This window comes from Girardinichthys multiradiatus, chromosome 8 (assembly GCF_021462225.1).
Source record: "Girardinichthys multiradiatus isolate DD_20200921_A chromosome 8, DD_fGirMul_XY1, whole genome shotgun sequence".
Taxonomy (NCBI): Eukaryota; Metazoa; Chordata; class Actinopteri; order Cyprinodontiformes; family Goodeidae; genus Girardinichthys; species Girardinichthys multiradiatus.
Window position 1 is genome coordinate 10,496,726 of NC_061801.1, and position 20,170 is coordinate 10,516,895.

Below are 20,170 nucleotides of genomic sequence, written 5' to 3' on the forward strand. Positions count from 1 at the left end.
TCTGCAAAGGATAGGCAGACGTTTCACTCATTAGATGTGTAAAATCCTAAGAAATAGAAAGACTGCAGTGCAGCCTCTGATTTTGTGTGTGTGTGTGTGTGTGTGTGTGTGTGTGTGTGTGTGTGTGTGTGTGTGTGTGTGTGTGTGTGTGTGTGTGTGTGTGTGTGTGTGTGTGTGTGTGTGTGTGTGTGTGTGGATTCAGTTCAAGCATGCATAATTCAGATTTAGAATAAACAAAGGCCTGCTTATGTCATAACGACTGAAATCCAGCTTTTGGATAAACAGGATGAGAACACATTCAGCATTTTCTCCCTCTATCTGTCTTTCTGGAAAGGTGCATTCATTTCTCCTTCCTTTTTACACTTTACTTCAAAATGTTTGAATGACATGTAAAATCAGGAGGTAAAGCATCCATTTTCTGTCTCTGACTTGAATAAGATGGCAAAAACATGGCAATTATTGCTTGATTTGTTTATTTGACTTCTAATTTTTAGTCGTTTGAATCTGTCACTCCTTCACCCTGTGTTTATCAGTTTTGGGTTATAATAAAGGAGAAGAAAGCAGGCAATCTGTCAAAACATGATAATAATCTCCTTGTTTTAAGGGATGGAAACGATACCTAATGACCTCGGCTGCCATCTGCAGGGCTTCCCATGAAACTGCAGCAAACCCACTTAAATACTTTTCTCCGAACTGTCTTTTATCATTTGTTCTAAACTTTATTCAGATTTATTTATAAAATCTAGCTTTTTATATAAAAAAATACCATGAAAATAACAAAATAATGCAATGTTCTGGTTGATTTTCTGCTGTTGAAAGAGTTAATGCACAATTAAATATTTTTCAAATTCAAAGTAAACATATTCACACCCTTTCATTTTCTTATTTTGTTGCATTACAGATTTATTCTAAAAAAAGATTTGGCATTTTTTCTTTCAAATACTACTCACAGTTCCTTTATAACCCACCCAATCATCATCCATCCATTGTTCACACCAGCTTATCCTTGCAGGGTCTCTACAGCAGTCATAGGACGAAAGGTGGGATACACCCTGGACAACATGCCACGCCATCTCAGGAACAAAGAAAACTTTGTTAAAATATGTGAAAGACTTGCTGTATCAGTATGCACACCCATAGTTTTTGTTCACGTTAGAGAAGATGTGCTGGGTTGACCCTCTGGATGGGTCTCCTGTCTTAACAAGGAATGAGACCACTGGGGGTTTTGGCCATCTGATCAAGGCCTTTATTCCCAGATTACTCAAGCCATGTCCATATTACCAGGGAAAATTAGGTAAAAGGATATTTTCTGCGGTGGTTGCTCCTTTTAGATGTTTTTAAAGTGGCTTTCACAAGTGGACATTTAAAAAAAGACTTTATTTGGTGAATGTACAGGACAGACCAAATGTTTGGACACACCTTCTCATTCGAAGAGTTGTCTTTATTTTCATGACTATGAATAATGTAGCTTCACACTGAAGGCATCAAAACTATGAATTAACACATGTGGAATTATATACTGAACAAAAAAGTGTGAAACAACTGAAAATATGTCTTATATTCTAGGTTCTTCAAAGTAGCCACCTTTTGCTTTGAATACTTCTCCGCACACTCTTGGCATTCTGTTGATGAGCTTCAAGAGGTAGTCACCTGAAATGGTTTTCCAACAGTCTTGAAGGAGTTCCCAGAGATGCTTAGCACTTGTTGGCCCTTTTGCCTTCACTCGGCGGTCCATCTCACCCAAACCATCTCGATTGGGTTCAGGTCCGGTGACTGTGAAGGCCAGGTCATCTGGCGCAGCACCCATCACTCTCCATCTTGGTCAAATAGCCCTTACACAACATGGAGGTGTGTTTGGGGTCATGGTCCTGTTGAAAAATAAATGATGGTCCAACTAAACGCAAACCGGATGGAATAGCATGCCGCTGCAAGATGCTGTGGTAGCCATGCTGGTTCAGTATGCCTTCAATTTTGAATAAATCCCCAACAGTGTCACCAGCAAAGCACCCCCACACCATCACACCTCCTCCTCCATGCTTCACGGTGGGAACCAGGCAGGTAGAGTCCATCCGTTCACCTCTTTTGCGCCGCATAAAGACACGGTGGTTGGAACCAAAGGTCTCAAACTTGGACTCATCAGACCAAAGCACAGATTTCCACTGGTCTAATGTCCATTCCTTGTGTTCTTTAGCCCAAACAAGTCTCTTCTGCTTGTTGCCTGTCCTCAGCAGTGGTTTCCTAGCAGCTATTTTACCATGAAGGCCTGATTCACACAGTCTCCTCTTAACAGTTGTTCTAGAGATGTGTCTGCTGCTAGAACTCTTGTCTAACTTGTGTGGCATTGACCTGTTCTCTAATCTGAGCTGCTGTTAACCTGCGATTTCTGAGGCTGGTGACTCGGATTAACTTATCGTCTGCAGCAGAGGTGACTCTTGGTCTTCCTTTCCTGGGGCGGTCCTCATGTGAGCCAGTTTCTTTGTAGCGCTTGATGGTTTTTGCAGCTGCACTTGGGGACACTTTCAAAGTTTTCCCAATTGTTCGGACTGACTGACCTTCATTTCTTAAAGTAATGATGGCCACTTGTTTTTCTTTACTTGGCTGCTTTTTTCTTGCCATAATACAAATTCTAACAGTCTATTCAGTAGGACTATCAGCTGTGTACTGTATCCACCTCCTGCACAACACAACTGATGGTCCCAACCCATTTATAAGGCTTGAAATCCCACTTATTAAACTTGACAGGGCATACCTGTGAAGTGAAAATCATTTCAGGTGACTACCTCCTCTAATGTGCTTAAAAAGCTACACCTGGCCTGGCTCTGTGTCTACCTGTGACACCTTTCTGGAGAGGGGCATCATCCAAGCTTCTGCTGGCAACAACTTAATGCTCACCCTCTACCGATGATCCACATAGCCCTGTCTTTTAGTGTTTAACCCTTTCTCTCTCCTAGACACGGCGATTGACTGAGCTTAACTGTAACAAACTCTATGCGCTCTCTTTCAGACTCTAACCTTGAAAACTGGCTCAGAGTTTATCTGTTCTTTCTTTCTAGGTGAAACAACTAAAGGAGCTACATCCATTAACATTTACTTTTCCTTCCCATAGAAAGTACTCCTGGATCAGTGCTTCTTTGTTCTCTTTGTGTCTCTGCTCTGTTCTGTCCAACCCCCAGTCGGTCGTGGCAGATGGCCGCTCACACTGAGCCTGGTTCTGCTGGAGGTTTCTTCCTGCTAAAAGGGAGTTTTTCCTCTCCGCTGTCGCTACATGCATGCTCAGTATGAGGGATTGCTGCAAAGTCAACGCCAGTGACTGCCCACTGTCTCTACATGCTCATCTGGGAGGAGTGACTGCTACAAGTCTCTAACTCGATGCAATCTGCTGGGTTTCCTTAGATAGAAAAACTTTTTATCCAATTTGAATAAATAACTGAATCTGACTGCACTGTTCAATGGTTAGGATTAATTATGATGTATGTACCTGACTTTTGTGAAGTGCCTTGAGACAACATGTGTTGTGAATTGGCGCTATATAAATAAAACTGAATTGAATTGAATTACCTCTTGAAGCTCATCAACAGAATGCCAAGAGTGTGCGGAGAAGTAATCAAAGCAAAAGGTGGCTACTTTGAAGAATCTAGAATATAAGACATATTTTCAGTTGTTTCACACTTTTTTGTTCAGTATATAATTCCACATGTGTTAATTCATAGTTTTGATGCCTTCAGTGTGAAGCTACAATATTCATAGTCATGAAAATAAAGACAACTCTTTGAATGAGAAGGTGTGTCCAAACTTTTGTTCTTTACTGTATATACTGTATATACAAACTGCTACAGATAATTAAAAAGGGTAACATAGAGGATGACTTTGAGCATGTCCATCATCACCTTTTCTGCACAAACCACAATAATGGAGGTGTTTATGGGTTTTTTGCCACATCTGTTTATTATGACTAAGTTTCTTATGATCAGAAACCATTAGTTTTAATGTCTGTGAATACATGTTCATGTATTTATTTAAATGAAATGATCTTATTCTTCTAGTTTAACACTCGGTAAGCTTTTGAAACAAGCTGTGGTTAATTTGCAATCAGTTATAATATTTAAAATATTAAACTGAATCCACCGTTGCTTTTGTAATTCATATCTCAGTGGACCCTAAGTTCTGCCTCCAGCCCATGATACCAGGTTTTGTTTGTAACAGCCTGTCTCTATGGAAACAATAGAGTATTTAAAAGCCTGTTTAATTAGAAGCAGCAAATGGCATTTTTCTCGAGTTGAGCTTCCAGTGCTGCTGTCAGAGAAGATAGTCAGAGAGTCACGGGCTGACTGAATAAAGCTTGGGACAAACCAGACAATTTTAACGGTCTTCACAGATCTTGTTATTCACACTCACAGGCAGGTTTCAGCAGGTTTTTGTTCCTGAGAGACTTAAGATCACAAACTTAACAACTGGACCTGCTAAGGGATCACAGACTACAGGATTTGTCAAACCCTATGGAACCACCTAACCCCAGACTACAAAGTGGGCATGAGGGCAACAGTTGGAAGAAACAATCATACCACTAGGTGGCAGTAACAAAGGATGTTCCTAGAGATATGTTGTTGTTCCACTCCTCCCTAAATTAACTATTGGCAACATACATTTGCTGTTTGGTCAGGAATCCGTTCACACAACTCAGCTATGGCCAGATTCGACTGAAAAAATTCAAACATCTTTGTTTTACAGCTTCTGAGGCCGGTTGTTGTTCCACTCCTCCCTAAATTAACTATTGGCAACATACATTTGCTGTTTGGTCAGGAATCCGTTCACACAACTCAGCTATGGCCAGATTTGACTGAAAAAATTCAAACATCTTTGTTTTACAGCTTCTGAGGCCGGTTCGGTTCAGCTCAGTTCCCTCACCTCCAGACCCTAGTCTTCACCTCCTCTCACACTAACAGATTTTTCTACAAACTCACCACTGGCCAACTGATCAGAAATACTGCAGACTGACGCTGAATTTCCCTGAATGGGAATCGAGGGTAATATTCTGTGAACTCAGTTTTAGAGAGACACACAATCAGAACCAAAAAGAGAACTTAGTCAGATTCAAAGACAGGTCTGATCCACTTGGTTAAAAATTATGTTGCATAATGTTTTATTCACTGTAACTTTTGTTTTGTTTACTGTCTGATGTTTAAAGCGTTAACATATCTCCCCAGTGCTCATTTCCCTCCACTCCGTGTTTGTTTTAGAATTGATTTCACCGTTTTATTCAGTTATCTTTCACACATAGGTTGTCACATACAGGTCCTTCTCAAAAAATTAGCATATTGTGATAAAGTTCATTATTTTCCATAATGTCATGATGAAAATTTAACATTCATATATTTTAGATTCATTGCACACTAACTGAAATATTTCAGGTCTTTCAATGTCTTAATACGGATGATTTTGGCATACAGCTCATGAAAACCCAAAATTCCTATCTCACAAAATTAGCATATCATTAAAAGGGTCTCTAAACGAGCTATGAACCTAATCATCTGAATCAACGAGTTAACTCTAAACACCTGCAAAAGATTCCTGAGGCCTTTAAAACTCCCAGCCTGGTTCATCACTCAAAACCCCAATCATGGGTAAGACTGCCGACCTGACTGCTGTCCAGAAGGCCATTATTGACACCCTCAAGCAAGAGGATAAGACACAGAAAGAAATTTCTGAACGAATAGGCTGTTCCCAGAGTGCTGTATCAAGGCACCTCAGTGGGAAGTCTGTGGGAAGGAAAAGGTGTGGCAGAAAACGCTGCACAATGAGAAGAGGTGACCGGACCCTGAGGAAGATTGTGGAGAAGGGCCGATTCCAGACCTTGGGGGACCTGCGGAAGCAGTGGACTGAGTCTGAAGTAGAAACATCCAGAGCCACCGTGCACAGGCGTGTGCAGGAAATGGGCTACAGGTGCCGCATTCCCCAGTCCTGGGCTACAGAGAAGCAGCACTGGACTGTTGCTCAGTGGTCCAAAGTACTTTTTTCGGATGAAAGCAAATTCTGCATGTCATTCGGAAATCAAGGTGCCAGAGTCTGGAGGAAGACTGGGGAGAAGGAAATGCCAAAATGCCAGAAGTCCAGTGTCAAGTACCCACAGTCAGTGATGGTCTGGGGTGCCGTGTCAGCTGCTGGTGTTGGTCCACTGTGTTTTATTAAGGGCAGGGTCAATGCAGCTAGCTATCAGGAGATTTTGGAGCACTTCATGCTTCCATCTGCTGAAAAGCTTTATGGAGATGAAGATTTCATTTTTCAGCACGACCTGGCACCTGCTCACAGTGCCAAAACCACTGGTAAATGGTTTACTGACCATGGTATCACTGTGCTCAATTGGCCTGCCAACTCTCCTGACCTGAACCCCATAGAGAATCTGTGGGATATTGTGAAGAGAACGTTGAGAGACTCAAGACCCAACACTCTGGATGAGCTAAAGGCCGCTATCGAAGCATCCTGGGCCTCCATAAGACCTCAGCAGTGCCACAGGCTGATTGCCTCCATGCCACGCCGCATTGAAGCAGTCATTTCTGCAAAAGGATTCCCGACCAAGTATTGAGTGCATAACTGTACATAATTATTTGAAGGTTGACGTTCTTTTGTATTAAAAACACTTTTCTTTTATTGGTCGGATGAAATATGCTAATTTTGTGAGATAGGAATTTTGGGTTTTCATGAGCTTTATGCCAAAATCATCCATATTAAGACAATAAAAGACCTGAAATATTTCAGTTAGTGTGCAATGAATCTAAAATATGTGAATGTTAAATTTTCATCATTACATTATAGAAAATAATGAACTTTATCACAATATGCTAATTTTTTGAGAAGGACCTGTATAGGCCTAAAGGCTTTTATCCCCTTTTTTAAAGTAATCTCGCTATTAGTGTGGGACACTGCAAACAGATTTATGTCTTTATTTTAAAATAGCTTTCTTCTTTCCAGTATTAAATAACAACCAGATTTGTAGAGAGTGTGACTGATAGCTGTCTTGTCAACAGATCACTGCAACTCCTCCAGAGTTACCATTAGCCACAAGGCTAATGGTAACTCTGGAGGAGCAACCCTTGTGAAATGTTCAATGAGATATTATTTCATAACCTCAACCTGTCTTAAAGTACTCAAGAACATCATCCTCTCCGTGGCAAGAACCAAAGACATACTCCTAAGTAAACCTATAATTCTGATCTTATACAACTACTGTTTGGTAGCTATCACCCGGTATGTGTAAATGAGGCGGTGGTCTGTTTGTCACATCTGCTTTGGATAAATAGTTGTGGGCTTATTTATTGAGGTTGACTGCAGTGGAAAATACAAGCTGCACATTTTCCAGTGAGACCTATAACCAAAACGTTGCGCTTGTTAGTGAGCATCAATGCAAAGTTGCACACACTGTTCCGGACATGGATCGTTTCATGCGGCATTAAGTGTTCCCACGCTGCGGTGCGCTGAGAGCAGCTCCCCGCTGCGCACTGAGGACACTAGGGCCGCACGGACACCGAGTCCGCCTGGTGCCATCCGAACCAAGAGGACGGCGAAGTTCGGCGAACTCCGGCTCTTGGTAAAGATTGCACCAGCTCATTGCTTTTCTATGACAGATAGGGCTGCGGATTTCTTTGCTTTCGTTTGATTTCTTGCTGAGGGTCAGACCACCGTGACTGAGACATGAGTGGACTGTCCACAGAGGCGCTTTCCCCTAATGGACCTCTGAAGGTAGGAGCTCCCTGCTGATAACACACTTAAAGTGTTCTACTTAGTTTAATCCGTCCAAATAGCTCAACTACAAACTTTTATTTGTTATGTGTAATCAACCATTATAACAACAATATTTCAAAGTATTTTTGTATATTAGTTGCTTATACAAAACAGATTATCCATTCACCTTGAACGTGAAAAGTGAGATAGATCATGAGAATGTATTGCTATTTTGGTTGAAGTTACGCAGCTCATTTCTTGTGAAAAGCATATGTATATATATATATATATATATATATATATATATATATATATATATATTACCCGAAATAATATCAAATTAAAATATTTAAAGCATTAATACCTGAATGCCCGTGATATTAAAACATGATTACTCTTAGCACACTGAGCAGGTTAAATGCGTTGATCCTATAGTTTTCAAGCACTGGTTGAGCATTCCAGGCCCGGCCAGCAGGAGGCGACCTCAACGGAAGAAACTTATGTTATTTATCGCTGCTGCTGGGGTTTGATTTAGTTTAAATAATCCTGTCAGATTCAGATAACTAGATAACTTGGACTTCCAGACATTGTTCAAGCAATGGTTTTGATGTTGCAGGTAAAGGTGCAACTTATGATAAATGAACTTTTTTTTTTCATCTCTAGAGTTTTTACTTCTAGAGTTTACAAAAAACCAGCAACATCTACTTTGGATACATAGCTGAGCTGTGGGCCTATTTCTTGAGGTTGGAAACGTGGTTGATTAGGAAATTGCTGGATTTATCATATAAATAACGTAAGATGAATACCAAAGTCCTTATCTTTTATGGTCAAGCAACAAAGCTGCTTTACATCTCACCATTGAAGTGCTGAGCCCCTGACTTTCATTAATCATTGGGGCTGTAAAATGTAAGGTCAGTTCTTTCTAATGTGTAGTTTTTAAGCTGTATGCTCACGGAAAAGCCCCCGAATTACATCAGAATCTTTGTATAACAATGTGGCTAAAGTAACTAAACTAAATGAAGTGTCAGTCATAGAAATTATGGGTTTTGCAGGAGACTCCACCCCGACACTGTCCAGACCCATTCTGACTTGCAGGCATGCAGTTTTATTTATGATTATTTTACTGTCCCAAGAGTCTGTGAGTACATTTTCTGACAGATCATACTGAGAGTTTGTACACACTGCCTAGCAGATGATTAATACATGGCTTTCCTTTTTTCTTATAAATAAAAATCTGAAAAGTGTGGCATACATGGCTTGTGAGAAACTGCATTCAGGGTTCCCAAGGCATACTTTCAAAAATTACTATCTTTAGGCCACTTTTCTACAGAGACCAGAGTGCACAACTAATATGTGTGCTGTCAACAGGTTCCCCTACCTGAGCTTTGGATCTCTGCAGCTCCTCCAGAGTTACCAGGGGCCTCTTGGCTGCTTCTTCTGTTGATGCTATGCTTGCCCTGCCTGTGATTTTAGTTGGGCGTCTGTGTCTTGGTAGGTTCGCAGTAGCAGCATACTTGCTTTATAACCTAACTTTGCTTTAAACTCCTACACAACTTTCTCTCTGACCTGTGTGCTGTGTTTCTTGGTCTTCATGATGCTGATTGATCACTATTGTTCTCTAGTAAAAGTCTGAGGACTTCACAGAACAGCTGGATTTATATGTGATTTTATTGCACACAGGTGGAACTTATTTGCTGGTTATTAAAGAAAAATGACACTGGACTTTATTTAGGGGTTTCGGAATAAATAGGCTGATTTCAAATGAATAACACACTTTTCAGATTTCGATAAAAAAAGAATTTAAACCATGTATCAATTTCCTTCTATTTCTCCTTTTGTAAGAAAACTGTAAATGTATTGGATATGTGTCATTTCAAATGCTCCCATTGGGGCCCTCAAACAGAACGAAGCTAAACAATCGGATATGTTATTCTCCTCTGCAGTTCCTGCAACAAGCACAATGAAACTGATCTTATCCCCTTTTTATTGTTCATTGGATTGAATATGATTCATGCAATGTAAAAACATAAATGTTGCTGATGTGTACCTGAGTTAACTTTAAGCTACATTTAATTTGCAATCCTACTTACAGATTGAAAACGTTTTAGGGCTTTGTATAACAGTTAATGATTATTCCTCTTGTACATTAAATTAAACACTCAAATGACTTGGAATCTGACTCATAGGGGTGTTTCCCTAAAAACTGTCACTTAGAATTACTTTTTTTTCTCTGCTGACTGGGAAGCGTTAGAGGTTGAAACAGTAGTGGTGGCATACAACAAAGGATTCACAACTAGTGACCATAAATGTTAATGCTTTGTTTAATTGTGACACATGCCCTTAGTTCTCACTTGCTGCTTGCTTATAGAAACAGGAGCAAAGCTAAGCAGACCTTTTCCTGTGGCCTACAGGATGTTAGAAAGTTCAGATTTCTATGTTTTGAATCTGGTGTATCAGACACCATTTGCAAATGCATTAATTAATGGATGAATGAATGAATGAATGAATGAATGAATGAACGAATGAACGAATGAATGAATGAATTTTACATAACGTAATAATGATCAGCACAGCCGTTCCCTTTTCCTCATTGTCTCCCTCATTGGGCATACAGTGGCTCACAGGGCTTCCTGCTCAAATGACAGTAATCATTTATCAGTCATTTCAAAACACTGTTCCACCTTTAACATGAACTACCAATCCTAAAATGGGGAAAAACGTGAAACTATTAGCTTTTCAGCTGCTGGATTGTAACCAGCATCCAAGCATCTGTTGTCCATACTATCTTGTTTAGAGCTTCAAATTGCAAAAAGAAGGAACAGGAGCAAAAAAAAAAAAAAAAAAAAACTCAAACAAATGGAGAAGGAAAATTTGTAAAAACTGCATTTAAGCTTAAACAGACTGTTCTTTAGCTGAACTTAATTGAACTTTAAGACCATTAGAGAAAAAACCCAAACAGAACTAAAAGCAACTGACTAGTGCAGGGGTCAGTCACCTTTACAACTTTAAGAGTCGTTTTTGCCTTCAGTGCAGCTAACAAATGCCACAAAAGCAATAATACTCATTGCTTGTTTTTATAATGCCTCCTACTGGACATTTGTTGTTTATTTTGATGAAAAGCAAAAATATATATTTTTTTTTAGGTTTTTTACCTTGTCCTTAATGGGACATTTAATGTTTATAAAAAATTACATAAAAAAGCAAATAGTTCGCAACCTAAAACTGAAACTGAAATGTATTTTTGTTTTTTTATTCTTCAAACCCATGTTTGACTATTGGGTCATAATGTAGGTCATCACAAACAGCCCATTGCATCCTCTGGTTCAGTGCAGGTGATATTTTGGTGGGTCTACATCTTGATTTTGTTGTTCAGTGACATCAATACAGCATTGTAAAAGGCATTGATTCTGCAGCTCAACATACTTGCCACTTTCAAAGAAAGAAATACTTTTTGCTATGGGGGGCATGCAAGTATGCAAGTATGAATTACTGATGAAACTCTAGATATGCCAGATAGAAAATGACATCAAGGTCAGATATCGTCTCAGATTTGGACTTTTTACAGCTAATGGTCTTTTGCCTGTTTCAGTTTAAATGCTGCTTTCAATGATTTGTCTATTTGTTTTATCTTTAGTTTCTGTTTCTTCTTTTTGTTTTTTGAAGCTCTTGCAAAAACCTGGTTCTGATCCACCAAGCAAAAAATGTTAATACTTGTAATCACTACCAGAGTAATAAGATTTTGATCAGGATTGTATATCCTGATCAAATCAAGTGAAAAACAAGTTTGTAACAAGCAAATGTAACAATTTTAAATTACATATTTTACCTTCATTCTCTTCTGGAGAGAAATAATTTTAAATCCTGCAGCTAGCTCGTTGCACAAACCAGCATCACTATATCACATCCTGGATCTACGGAGCCAACCTGCCCTAGTTCCACGCTACCTCACTGGATGGGTCTGGAGAATAACAGAGTGTGGCTCCTTGCCACATTGGTCCTTTCACAAAACATATGGCAAAAATGCCTCTTTATCCAATCTTGAAGTGCTTTGTGAAGCAGGCTTGAGTAGGATTTTCAAACGTTTTGCTAATTTGCATCCTTTAAGTCAAAGTCATAGTTTGCCAACACATCAAAAGTGTCTCATTGTATAAAAGTATCAGTCAGTAGAAGGGTACAGTCAATGAACATTATGGAAGTAGATTTGACAAGATAAGGCAGTCATCAATAACTGGAGAAATATGGGACAACAGAGACATTACAAAAACTGGACATTTCCCCCAAATTTCGGAAATTCTACTGAAACCATTTAGGGAGACATTCAGGAGGCGAACAGCAACACTGAAGGAGCTGTAGGAAATTCTGCTATGTACTGTGTTCTACACGTGACAGCAATCTCCTTTAATTATTGCGCTGAGCAGTGTCATCTCTGCTGTTAAACAACAACTGAGTGAGTTAGGATTCTCCCAGTAACCAAGTGTCAGGGTTTGACATTTTAGAATAAATTTGATCATTAGGGACATGTGAATCTGAGATGAAAATCAATACTTTTGTCTTCACACTGCTGTACTATAATAATAGTCTGTTTACTTTTGTCAGTAGGAGCGGTTTAGCTCAGGTCGGCTCTGGAGCTGCAGGTGAAGTTTTGGACCTTCCACAATGGCTCTTCATAACTTTGGCTAAAAATGATAAAGAACCAACAAATGTTTTGTTATTATAGAAATAAAAACAAATGCAGGTTTTAGCAATTTTTCCATTTTTTATGGAATAATTGCGTTGAATTTCCACAATAGAATGACACTACAATTTCCGGTCATACTTCTTGTCATTAGGTTGTTAACTATATGCTTTTTCTTTTTTTTACATAATTTTCCAGAAATATCAACATCAAGAAAATGTTTCTATCATGTTTCTGCAAAGTTTTCTGTGTGTTTGGACTAAGGGGACAGAGGACGTTTCTTCTAAAAGAATCGTCCAGGGCTGGCTAAAATCTCCAAAAACATTGTGAAAGAATGTGTTATGGTCTGATCAAACCAAATTTAAACTTTTGTGTCCCAATAGTAAAATGTATGTTTGACTCCAAAAATAAAAAAAAATGTAAAATTAAATACCCACAGTAAAACGTGGTGGTGGCATTATGTTATGGGTTTACTTTTCTTCAAACGGAGCTAAGGCTACGTTCCCCCTGCAGGTCTTAATGCTGAAATCTGATTTTTTTTTTTTTGTGTGTGGTTGTTTACATTATTTTGAAAGTGCGCATAAGATCAAGAAGTCAAGCGCATCACAGCAGTAAACACGGAGAAATAGGTGTTATGGTTTAAGTGCCCAACAGAAGCCATTTATTGTGTCAGCAGGTGCTGTGTGGAAAAAAAACGTGAATAAAAGGAGAGTGAAACTCTTTATTGTTCCGTTTTAGGGAGATCTGACAATTCAGCACAACAAACTGTTTGGATGTGGAGACACAGCCAGCAATGGTGGGGCAGGGATGTTAACTTTACAGAGACCGAGTTTATTCAGAACTTTATCACTTCGAGGGCAGCTTTTCATCATATATGTCAGCACCTCTCCTCTCAACTCTACAGGCAGAAGCCTTGATGCAATACAGTAAATCGGACTGCAGCAGGGGCAGATCATCACATGCTCGGTAACCTTGATAGCATTTTAAAGTCCTCTGTTTGAACAGTTGTATACGAACTTTACAATACAAACTACGTCCCACATCCAGAGGCTTGAATAAAGTTTTATCTCTGTTTATTAACAAGCTCTAATTTCTCGTTGTCTCTCCACTGTGCAGTACTATTCTAGCCCCCCCATGGTTTTGCTAACTGCTACCATTTTTCCTGCTGGGCGGTGCAAAGTTGTGATGAATGCGACGGAAAGTGACGTCAAAGTCACATCTAATCCCACTTGGTCGTTCCCACTGGAGTCACATTCCGAAAGATCAGATACGAGTCGGATTCAGGACCACATATGAATGTGGCTCAAATGTGACTTGAAAAAGTCAGATACGGGCCAGATATAAGCGGTCACACTTGTTCTAAAAGTTCGACCTGGTCACTTCAACCCAAAAAAAAAGTTTGGGCCACATTTGCCTGCAGTGTGAACAGGTCCTTAGTTTTTTGTCAAGGTGGATGAAATTATGAATAGCCCGTAACACCAGTTGGTTCTGGTCCAAAACCTTCAGGTATCTGCTAAAAAGGTGAAGATGAAGAAAGATTTTATTTTTTATCATCACAGTGAGTCTGATCATACATCACATTAATATAATGAGATGATGACATGGCCCAGTAAGAGTCCAGAACTAAATCTGGCAGAACGTCTGTGGGAGGCCTGTGGAAGAGAGATGTCTTTACAGTGGAATAGATCTGGTGAACGTTTTCTGGTAGAAGGGACAATTATGGCCAAGCTAAGATGTGGGTTGCTGATGGTCTCTAACAAGAAGACTAATTGCAGGAATTGAATCAAAACTGGGTTCGGTAAAGTGTTAGTATAAAGGCGTGTACACTTATGCGACCAGTGTATTGTACCTTTTCTATTTTGGCCATTCGAACACATTTGGTTGTTTTCCAGTTAAATTCTACAGGGTAAATATCACATTCATTGTGGGAAATGGTTTTGAAATTATTCATCTTATTTTTCTAAATGACATAAACTTGACATTTTAATTAGGGGCTACACACTTTTGAGACCTATTGTATGTAGTCCCTGTTGTATATGAAAGTCCTGGGTGTTAGGTTAGAACATTTCTGGAGGTCTTAGGTATTCTTTTTTCCATTTTTATCTGGTGTATTATTGTCATGTCATATGATACTCTAGTTTATCCACACCAGTAGAGTCAGATCCCTAGCCTCTAAGGTTTGCTGTCCTGCATGGTTTAGCCCAGTAACTTGCAGGTTGCTCAGTGGCCGTTGCTGAAGTCAGAGGATACACGAGGGCACCTGTATGTGTTTTGTCATCTCAAACCGTGTTAAGAGTATACGCCCCTCATCCTGGGCAGCTGCTAACTACTACCACCAAGATTTAATCAAACCTACAATCTAATCCCTATCAAACTTTATATATAGCTTGTTATGCTGTCTCATGTGTCGATGTGTGTCACACACATTTTTAGCTGTGCTGCCTGTCAGATGCTCAAGCAACCGCCTGTAACACTATTGCTGCTCTGTTGACACAACCACTCTGTTTCCTGTTCTAGATATGCCAGCTCCTTGCTGACTGGGTCATTTACATATCAATCAGTGGTCTTCATGGTTACCAAATTACATCCATTTCACAACATTCCTTCTCTGTGTTCAACTTGGTGCTGTAGAGGTTTGAAGCAGGATTAGCTTGTGAAACATCTCAAGTTTTTGAGCTACATGCAAAATGCTGCCAGCCATGCAGGTGTTAAACATGTTGAAGAAGGTCCTCTGGTCCAATAAAAAGCTCAACCTTTTGCCCTACATGCAAAACGTTATTTGTTGCACAATATTAACATTGCACATCAGCTTTAACACATTATTCCCACTGTAAAACATAGTGGGGGCAGCACCATGCTGTGAGGATGCTTTTTCTTCTGCAGGAACAGGAGGGCTGAACAAGGTTGATAGGAAGATAAATTGAAAATTTCACTAAAACCAGGCACGGTGACAATGAAATTGATTAGATCTTATCAGTGTGTTATAACGGTCCAGTCAAAGTCCAGATCTAAAACCAAAAGAGAATTTTTAGCTAGATATTAAAATTGCTGTTCCCAGACACTATGAAGCAATCTGGAAAGGTGTTTAAAGGGTGTAGGAATACACACACATGCCACATTATTACAGTTTTCTTATTGGAAAAAAAGTTAAGTGAATTAAGACATGTATAAGTTTCTTTCACTTCACAATTCTGCAGTAATTTTTGTTGCAACATCATATAAAATCTCAGTAAAATCTTAAAAAGTGCAAAGGGCATATAAGGCACTGGAGATGCATTCCTTAACTGAGAAACCAGTCATCGAATTGTCAACCATCAGCTGATGCGTTTGTTAGTTTAACTTAAAATATCAGCTGTCACACAAACGGCCTAATTCAATTTCTGACCCATAGGAGCTATAGTAGATCCAAAACATAAATCTTTGCAAAAACAAGCCTAAAGGTAATGTGGGCGAGACAGTAAGTGGTTTTTCATAAGGCCATCATTACTCTAATAACATTACGTCTAATTCATCATAGTACAGGCTTTAAATGACCCCTAGAGTCAGAACATGGCCTCCTGGGAGATAGTGTATTCTGGAGAGATTTAAGTGATATAATGCTCGTTTGATTGACGTAGAGAGGGAGGAGAGAGGGAGATGGACCGTGGCCAATGATCTGCAAGCAAAGGAACTAAAGAAGAGGCACAGAAAAGATTTCATTGAGAGCGTTTCCCTGCATACCCTGAAAATGGGAGCATGTCACAGAGGAGGAGAGCAGAAACAGAGCCGGTGATGCTGAGCAGCCAGGTGTTTTAGTCTATTTAGGCTGTTTCGTTCATTAGTCCTGCTAACTTCATAGATGCGCAGGCTCCAGGTTCAGGCCATCGGCGGGGATTGGACAGATTACTAATTCTAAACATTTTGTTCCCAAAAATGAGAGCCACATTCAATATCCTGCACTAACGCAGGCTGAGGAGAGCTGGATTTATTGGGACGCGTTTCTAGCCCTTAATGTTCTCCAACGGAGACGGGAGGAGCAGAGAGCGGTTCTGGCTCGCAGCCGATGCCCGGAGAGCTCCAGCAGCGGCGGACGAGAGGGAAAGTGGTACCCGAGTGTCGCTGTTCGTTACCGGGGATCAGGCTCCGGAAGGCGCTTTCACTGAGGTATGGGCTGCGCTCCAAGCATCCACGTCTCTCAGAGCGGGGTGATCTACTGCCGGGACTCGGACGAATCCAACTCCCCCCACCAGACCACAACCATCTCCCAGGGCACCGCGGCCACGCTGCACGGGCTCTTCATCAAGACAGATGCGGCCGAGACCATCCCCTCCGTCATCACCTACCAGAGCCGCCATTCGCGCAACAACTCGTGCCGGGACCGAAAGGAGAACAGCGGGGGGCACGTCTGCATCGAGGCCGAGACCCAGACCAGCCACGCCAGTGTTAAGGTACGGTACCGTACCGGACGCGTTCTGTCCACAGACACAGTCGCCGCCGTGTTGTGAGCAATGATACGAGTGGAGGAGGCCTTTGTTTTGGTTTTGGTCTCCACAGGAGGCCCGATCCTGCAGGTCTGCTCATGAATCTGACCGATTCATTCAATCTCCGCTCATTCACTGCATCTGTCAGTCTGCATCGACAGTCAGCGGGGAGAGCTGCAATGATGACCCTGAAGTCATGCGACAGGAGCTGTTTCATCCATCCTGTCACAGACATGGGCAGAGCTTCAGCAGGTGGTTTCCAACAACTGTCCCACTGAACAATAGACCTGATAGACTTGACTTAATATTAAGTCTATACCTATCTCTGATTTACGTTTATAACAAACAGTTCAGCCCCTGTAACCCGCATAGTTAACATTTCAAAGGAACCACAAACAAAGTCAAAAACATGCAAAAATGCTAGAATGCCCATTGTGCAGGGCTGGATTTATGACAATGTGGGTCTCTGGGCTACTTAGACCACTTTTGGTGCCCTAGCTCCCCACAAATGCCAGTATCTATCTATCTATCTATCTATCTATCTATCTATCTATCTATCTATCTATCTATCTATCTATCTATCTATCTATCTATCTATCTATCTATCTATCTATCTATCTATCTATCTATTAATATTCAATAAATTTGAATATAACTGAAAATAATTATTTTTCAGCTCATTTGCCAGCGAATGAGAACATGACATTTAAGGTCAAAATATTACATCAGACCAAAAAAAAAATGTTTTGATACAGAAATGTGGGCTTAATGAAAAGCATGTTTTATACCTGATTAAAGGTTGTTATTTTCAGAAGGTACTATTGATCTGACAAACAAGCCTCTAATTTATTTAATAAGACTGTATCTACACAAATTCTTGGGTCCCATCCTACTGCACCAGTAAGGCCTTGCTAAATCCCAGCCCCAGCTTTATGAATTGAGTAATTTAATGCTCATCTCAGCCCTCCATTGTATTATTCAGCTGACATCACATTCTAAATGCTTCTATTCTGGAAGTCATTTTGCATCTAATTGCTCCAAATTATTTCATTTTTTGACTCTACTAAAAGTTTCAGTACAGTGTTAGCACCAAACAAGTTTTAGGCCTTCCTTTTTAACGTCAATGAAGTTGACCCACTACATTCTTTCTTTGCATTCTACATTTATCATTTTGCTTTTTGTTTACTTGTCACGTGCTACATATGAAATGTCCTGCCTTCTATATGGAAAGCCTCGTTTAAAGATGATCAACTTATAGAGTGCGTCTGCAACTACAGCAGTATGCTTGATCAAACTGTTAAATAAGCAAATATGTTCACTCACTCTGGAAAGACAGTTGCTTTGGCAAAAGGGATGGAATTGAAAGGATAAGTTGCAGTTTTACCAGATAAATTTAAGTAAAGCCCACTAAATAGTTCATGGCTTTGACATCCCTGTATTTGACGTAATTTTCTTGAAAGCTGTAAGATGCCATGTGCATTCTCTAGTGTGAAATAATTATTCTTTTACATTTGATCACATTTGAACAATTTAATTCAGTTTATTTATATAGCGCCAATTCACAACACATGTTGTCTCAAGGCACTTCACAAAAGTCAGGTACATACATTCCAATTAATCCTAACCATTGAACAGTGCAGTCAAATTCAGTTATTTATTCCAATTGGATAAAAGTTTTTCTATCTAAGGAAACCCAGCAGATTGCATCGAGTCAGAGATTAGTAGCAGTCACTCCTCCTGGATGAGCATGTAGAGACAGTGGACAGTCACTGACGTTGACTTTGCAGTAATCCCTCGTTGTGTTTTCTCTGGATTTAATGTAATACATCAACAAGAAGTATCAGGCAATTAAAAAAATACATTATTCTATAAAAATACATTATTCTATAAAAATACATTATTCTTAAATAGTGGCATGCATTTGTAACCATACTTCATGAGTCAATGCTGTGTAGAACCACCTTTTGCTGAATTTACAGCTACAGGTCTTTGGAGGTATGTCTCTACCATCTTTGCTCATCAACAGACTGGAAGTTTTGCTCATTCTTCTTTGCAGAATAGCTCAGCCTCAGTCAGATCGGATGGAGACAGTACGGGAACAATATATTTAACAAATTCCCTTTTGAATTTAGATTTGGACATTGACAGGACTGTTCCAACACGTGAATATTGTTAGCCTCATAGCATAATTGCCCAAGTCATCTTAGGCAACTATGCTATAGGGCTAACAATATGCTTTAAAATAATTTTAGGTCTATTTTAGGTCTGGCTGTATGTTTACGGTAGTTATCCTGCTGGATGTTAATCTTTCACCCTAGTCTCAAGCCCTCTAACAGGCGGCTTGATGCTGTCCCCAACATGTTTCACTGTGCTGATGGTGTGTTTATGGTGTAGTATTAGTTTTTTGCCTCACCAGGGCTTCTACTTCTTCCTGTTTGGCATGTCTCCTTCTAATTTGTGGTAAACCTTAAATGGGACGTCTTCTTAATTAATGGCATTCTTTTTGTAACTCATCCATATAGGTGAGGTTTATGAACTGCAGAATGTTTTGCTTACCTGAGCTTTGGATCCCTGCAGCTTCTCCCAAGTCACCATTGCCCTCTTTAGATGCTTCATTGACCAATGCTCTCCTTTCCCAATCTATCAGTATAGGTCGATGGCCATGTCTTGGTAGGTTAGTAGATGTGTCCTGCTCTCTCCATTTTTTGGACTGAACCACGGTATATTCAAATCTTGGGATATAGTTTTATAACCCAACTCCACTTAACAATTTCTAACCTGTTCTCTAACCTGTTAGTCTTTATGGTGCTGTTCTTAAGAAGCTTCAAAGAACCACTATATTTATTAAATATACAAATTAAATTATCAGTGGATTAACATAATTAAAAACAATATAAATATACAATCATGTGCTACAATTTGTAGGTCTGTCACATAAAATCCTAATAAAACACAACAAAGTTTGTGGTTGTAATGTCACAAGATCTAGAAAATTTCAAGTAAGCTGAATAGTTTTGCAAGATGCTGTATAACAAAAGGTCACAATCTTTTAAAATGTCTAGGGGTTTTGGCCCTGAGAGAAATGAAAAATGTTCTCTCTTTCCTCCATTTGTCTAACATGTTTCATTGAGTTTAGTTAGATGAATTACCCACTGGGTTGCTGACAGACAATAGAAGTAACACCGACATAATGCCAGGTTGGACCTGTCATCGTGGGATAAAAACGAGCCTGAAACTTGAAAGTCATGAAAGAAGAAAAAAATAAATAATACCCTGAGGGAAACACACATTGCTCTCCACATTTAATGTTACCCTTGAT

General features: G+C 39.8%; 1 protein-coding gene across 3 annotated transcripts in view; it reads left to right on the forward strand.

Annotated features, from left to right (window-relative positions):
• Window positions 1–13,108: 13,108 nt before the first annotated feature.
• Window positions 13,109–20,170, forward strand: part of pde8b (phosphodiesterase 8B) — an 88,368-nt gene continuing 81,306 nt past the window's right edge. For 2 of the 3 annotated variants that reach the window (XM_047373450.1, XM_047373451.1), the window contains exon 1: window positions 13,109–16,818. In XM_047373450.1, coding sequence (XP_047229406.1) covers window positions 16,537–16,818 — 282 coding nt within the window. In that variant the 5' untranslated portion in view covers window positions 13,109–16,536. Of the gene's footprint in view, window positions 16,819–16,924; window positions 17,104–20,170 lie in introns of all 3 variants that reach the window. The other variant, XM_047373452.1, reaches the window with a different exon arrangement.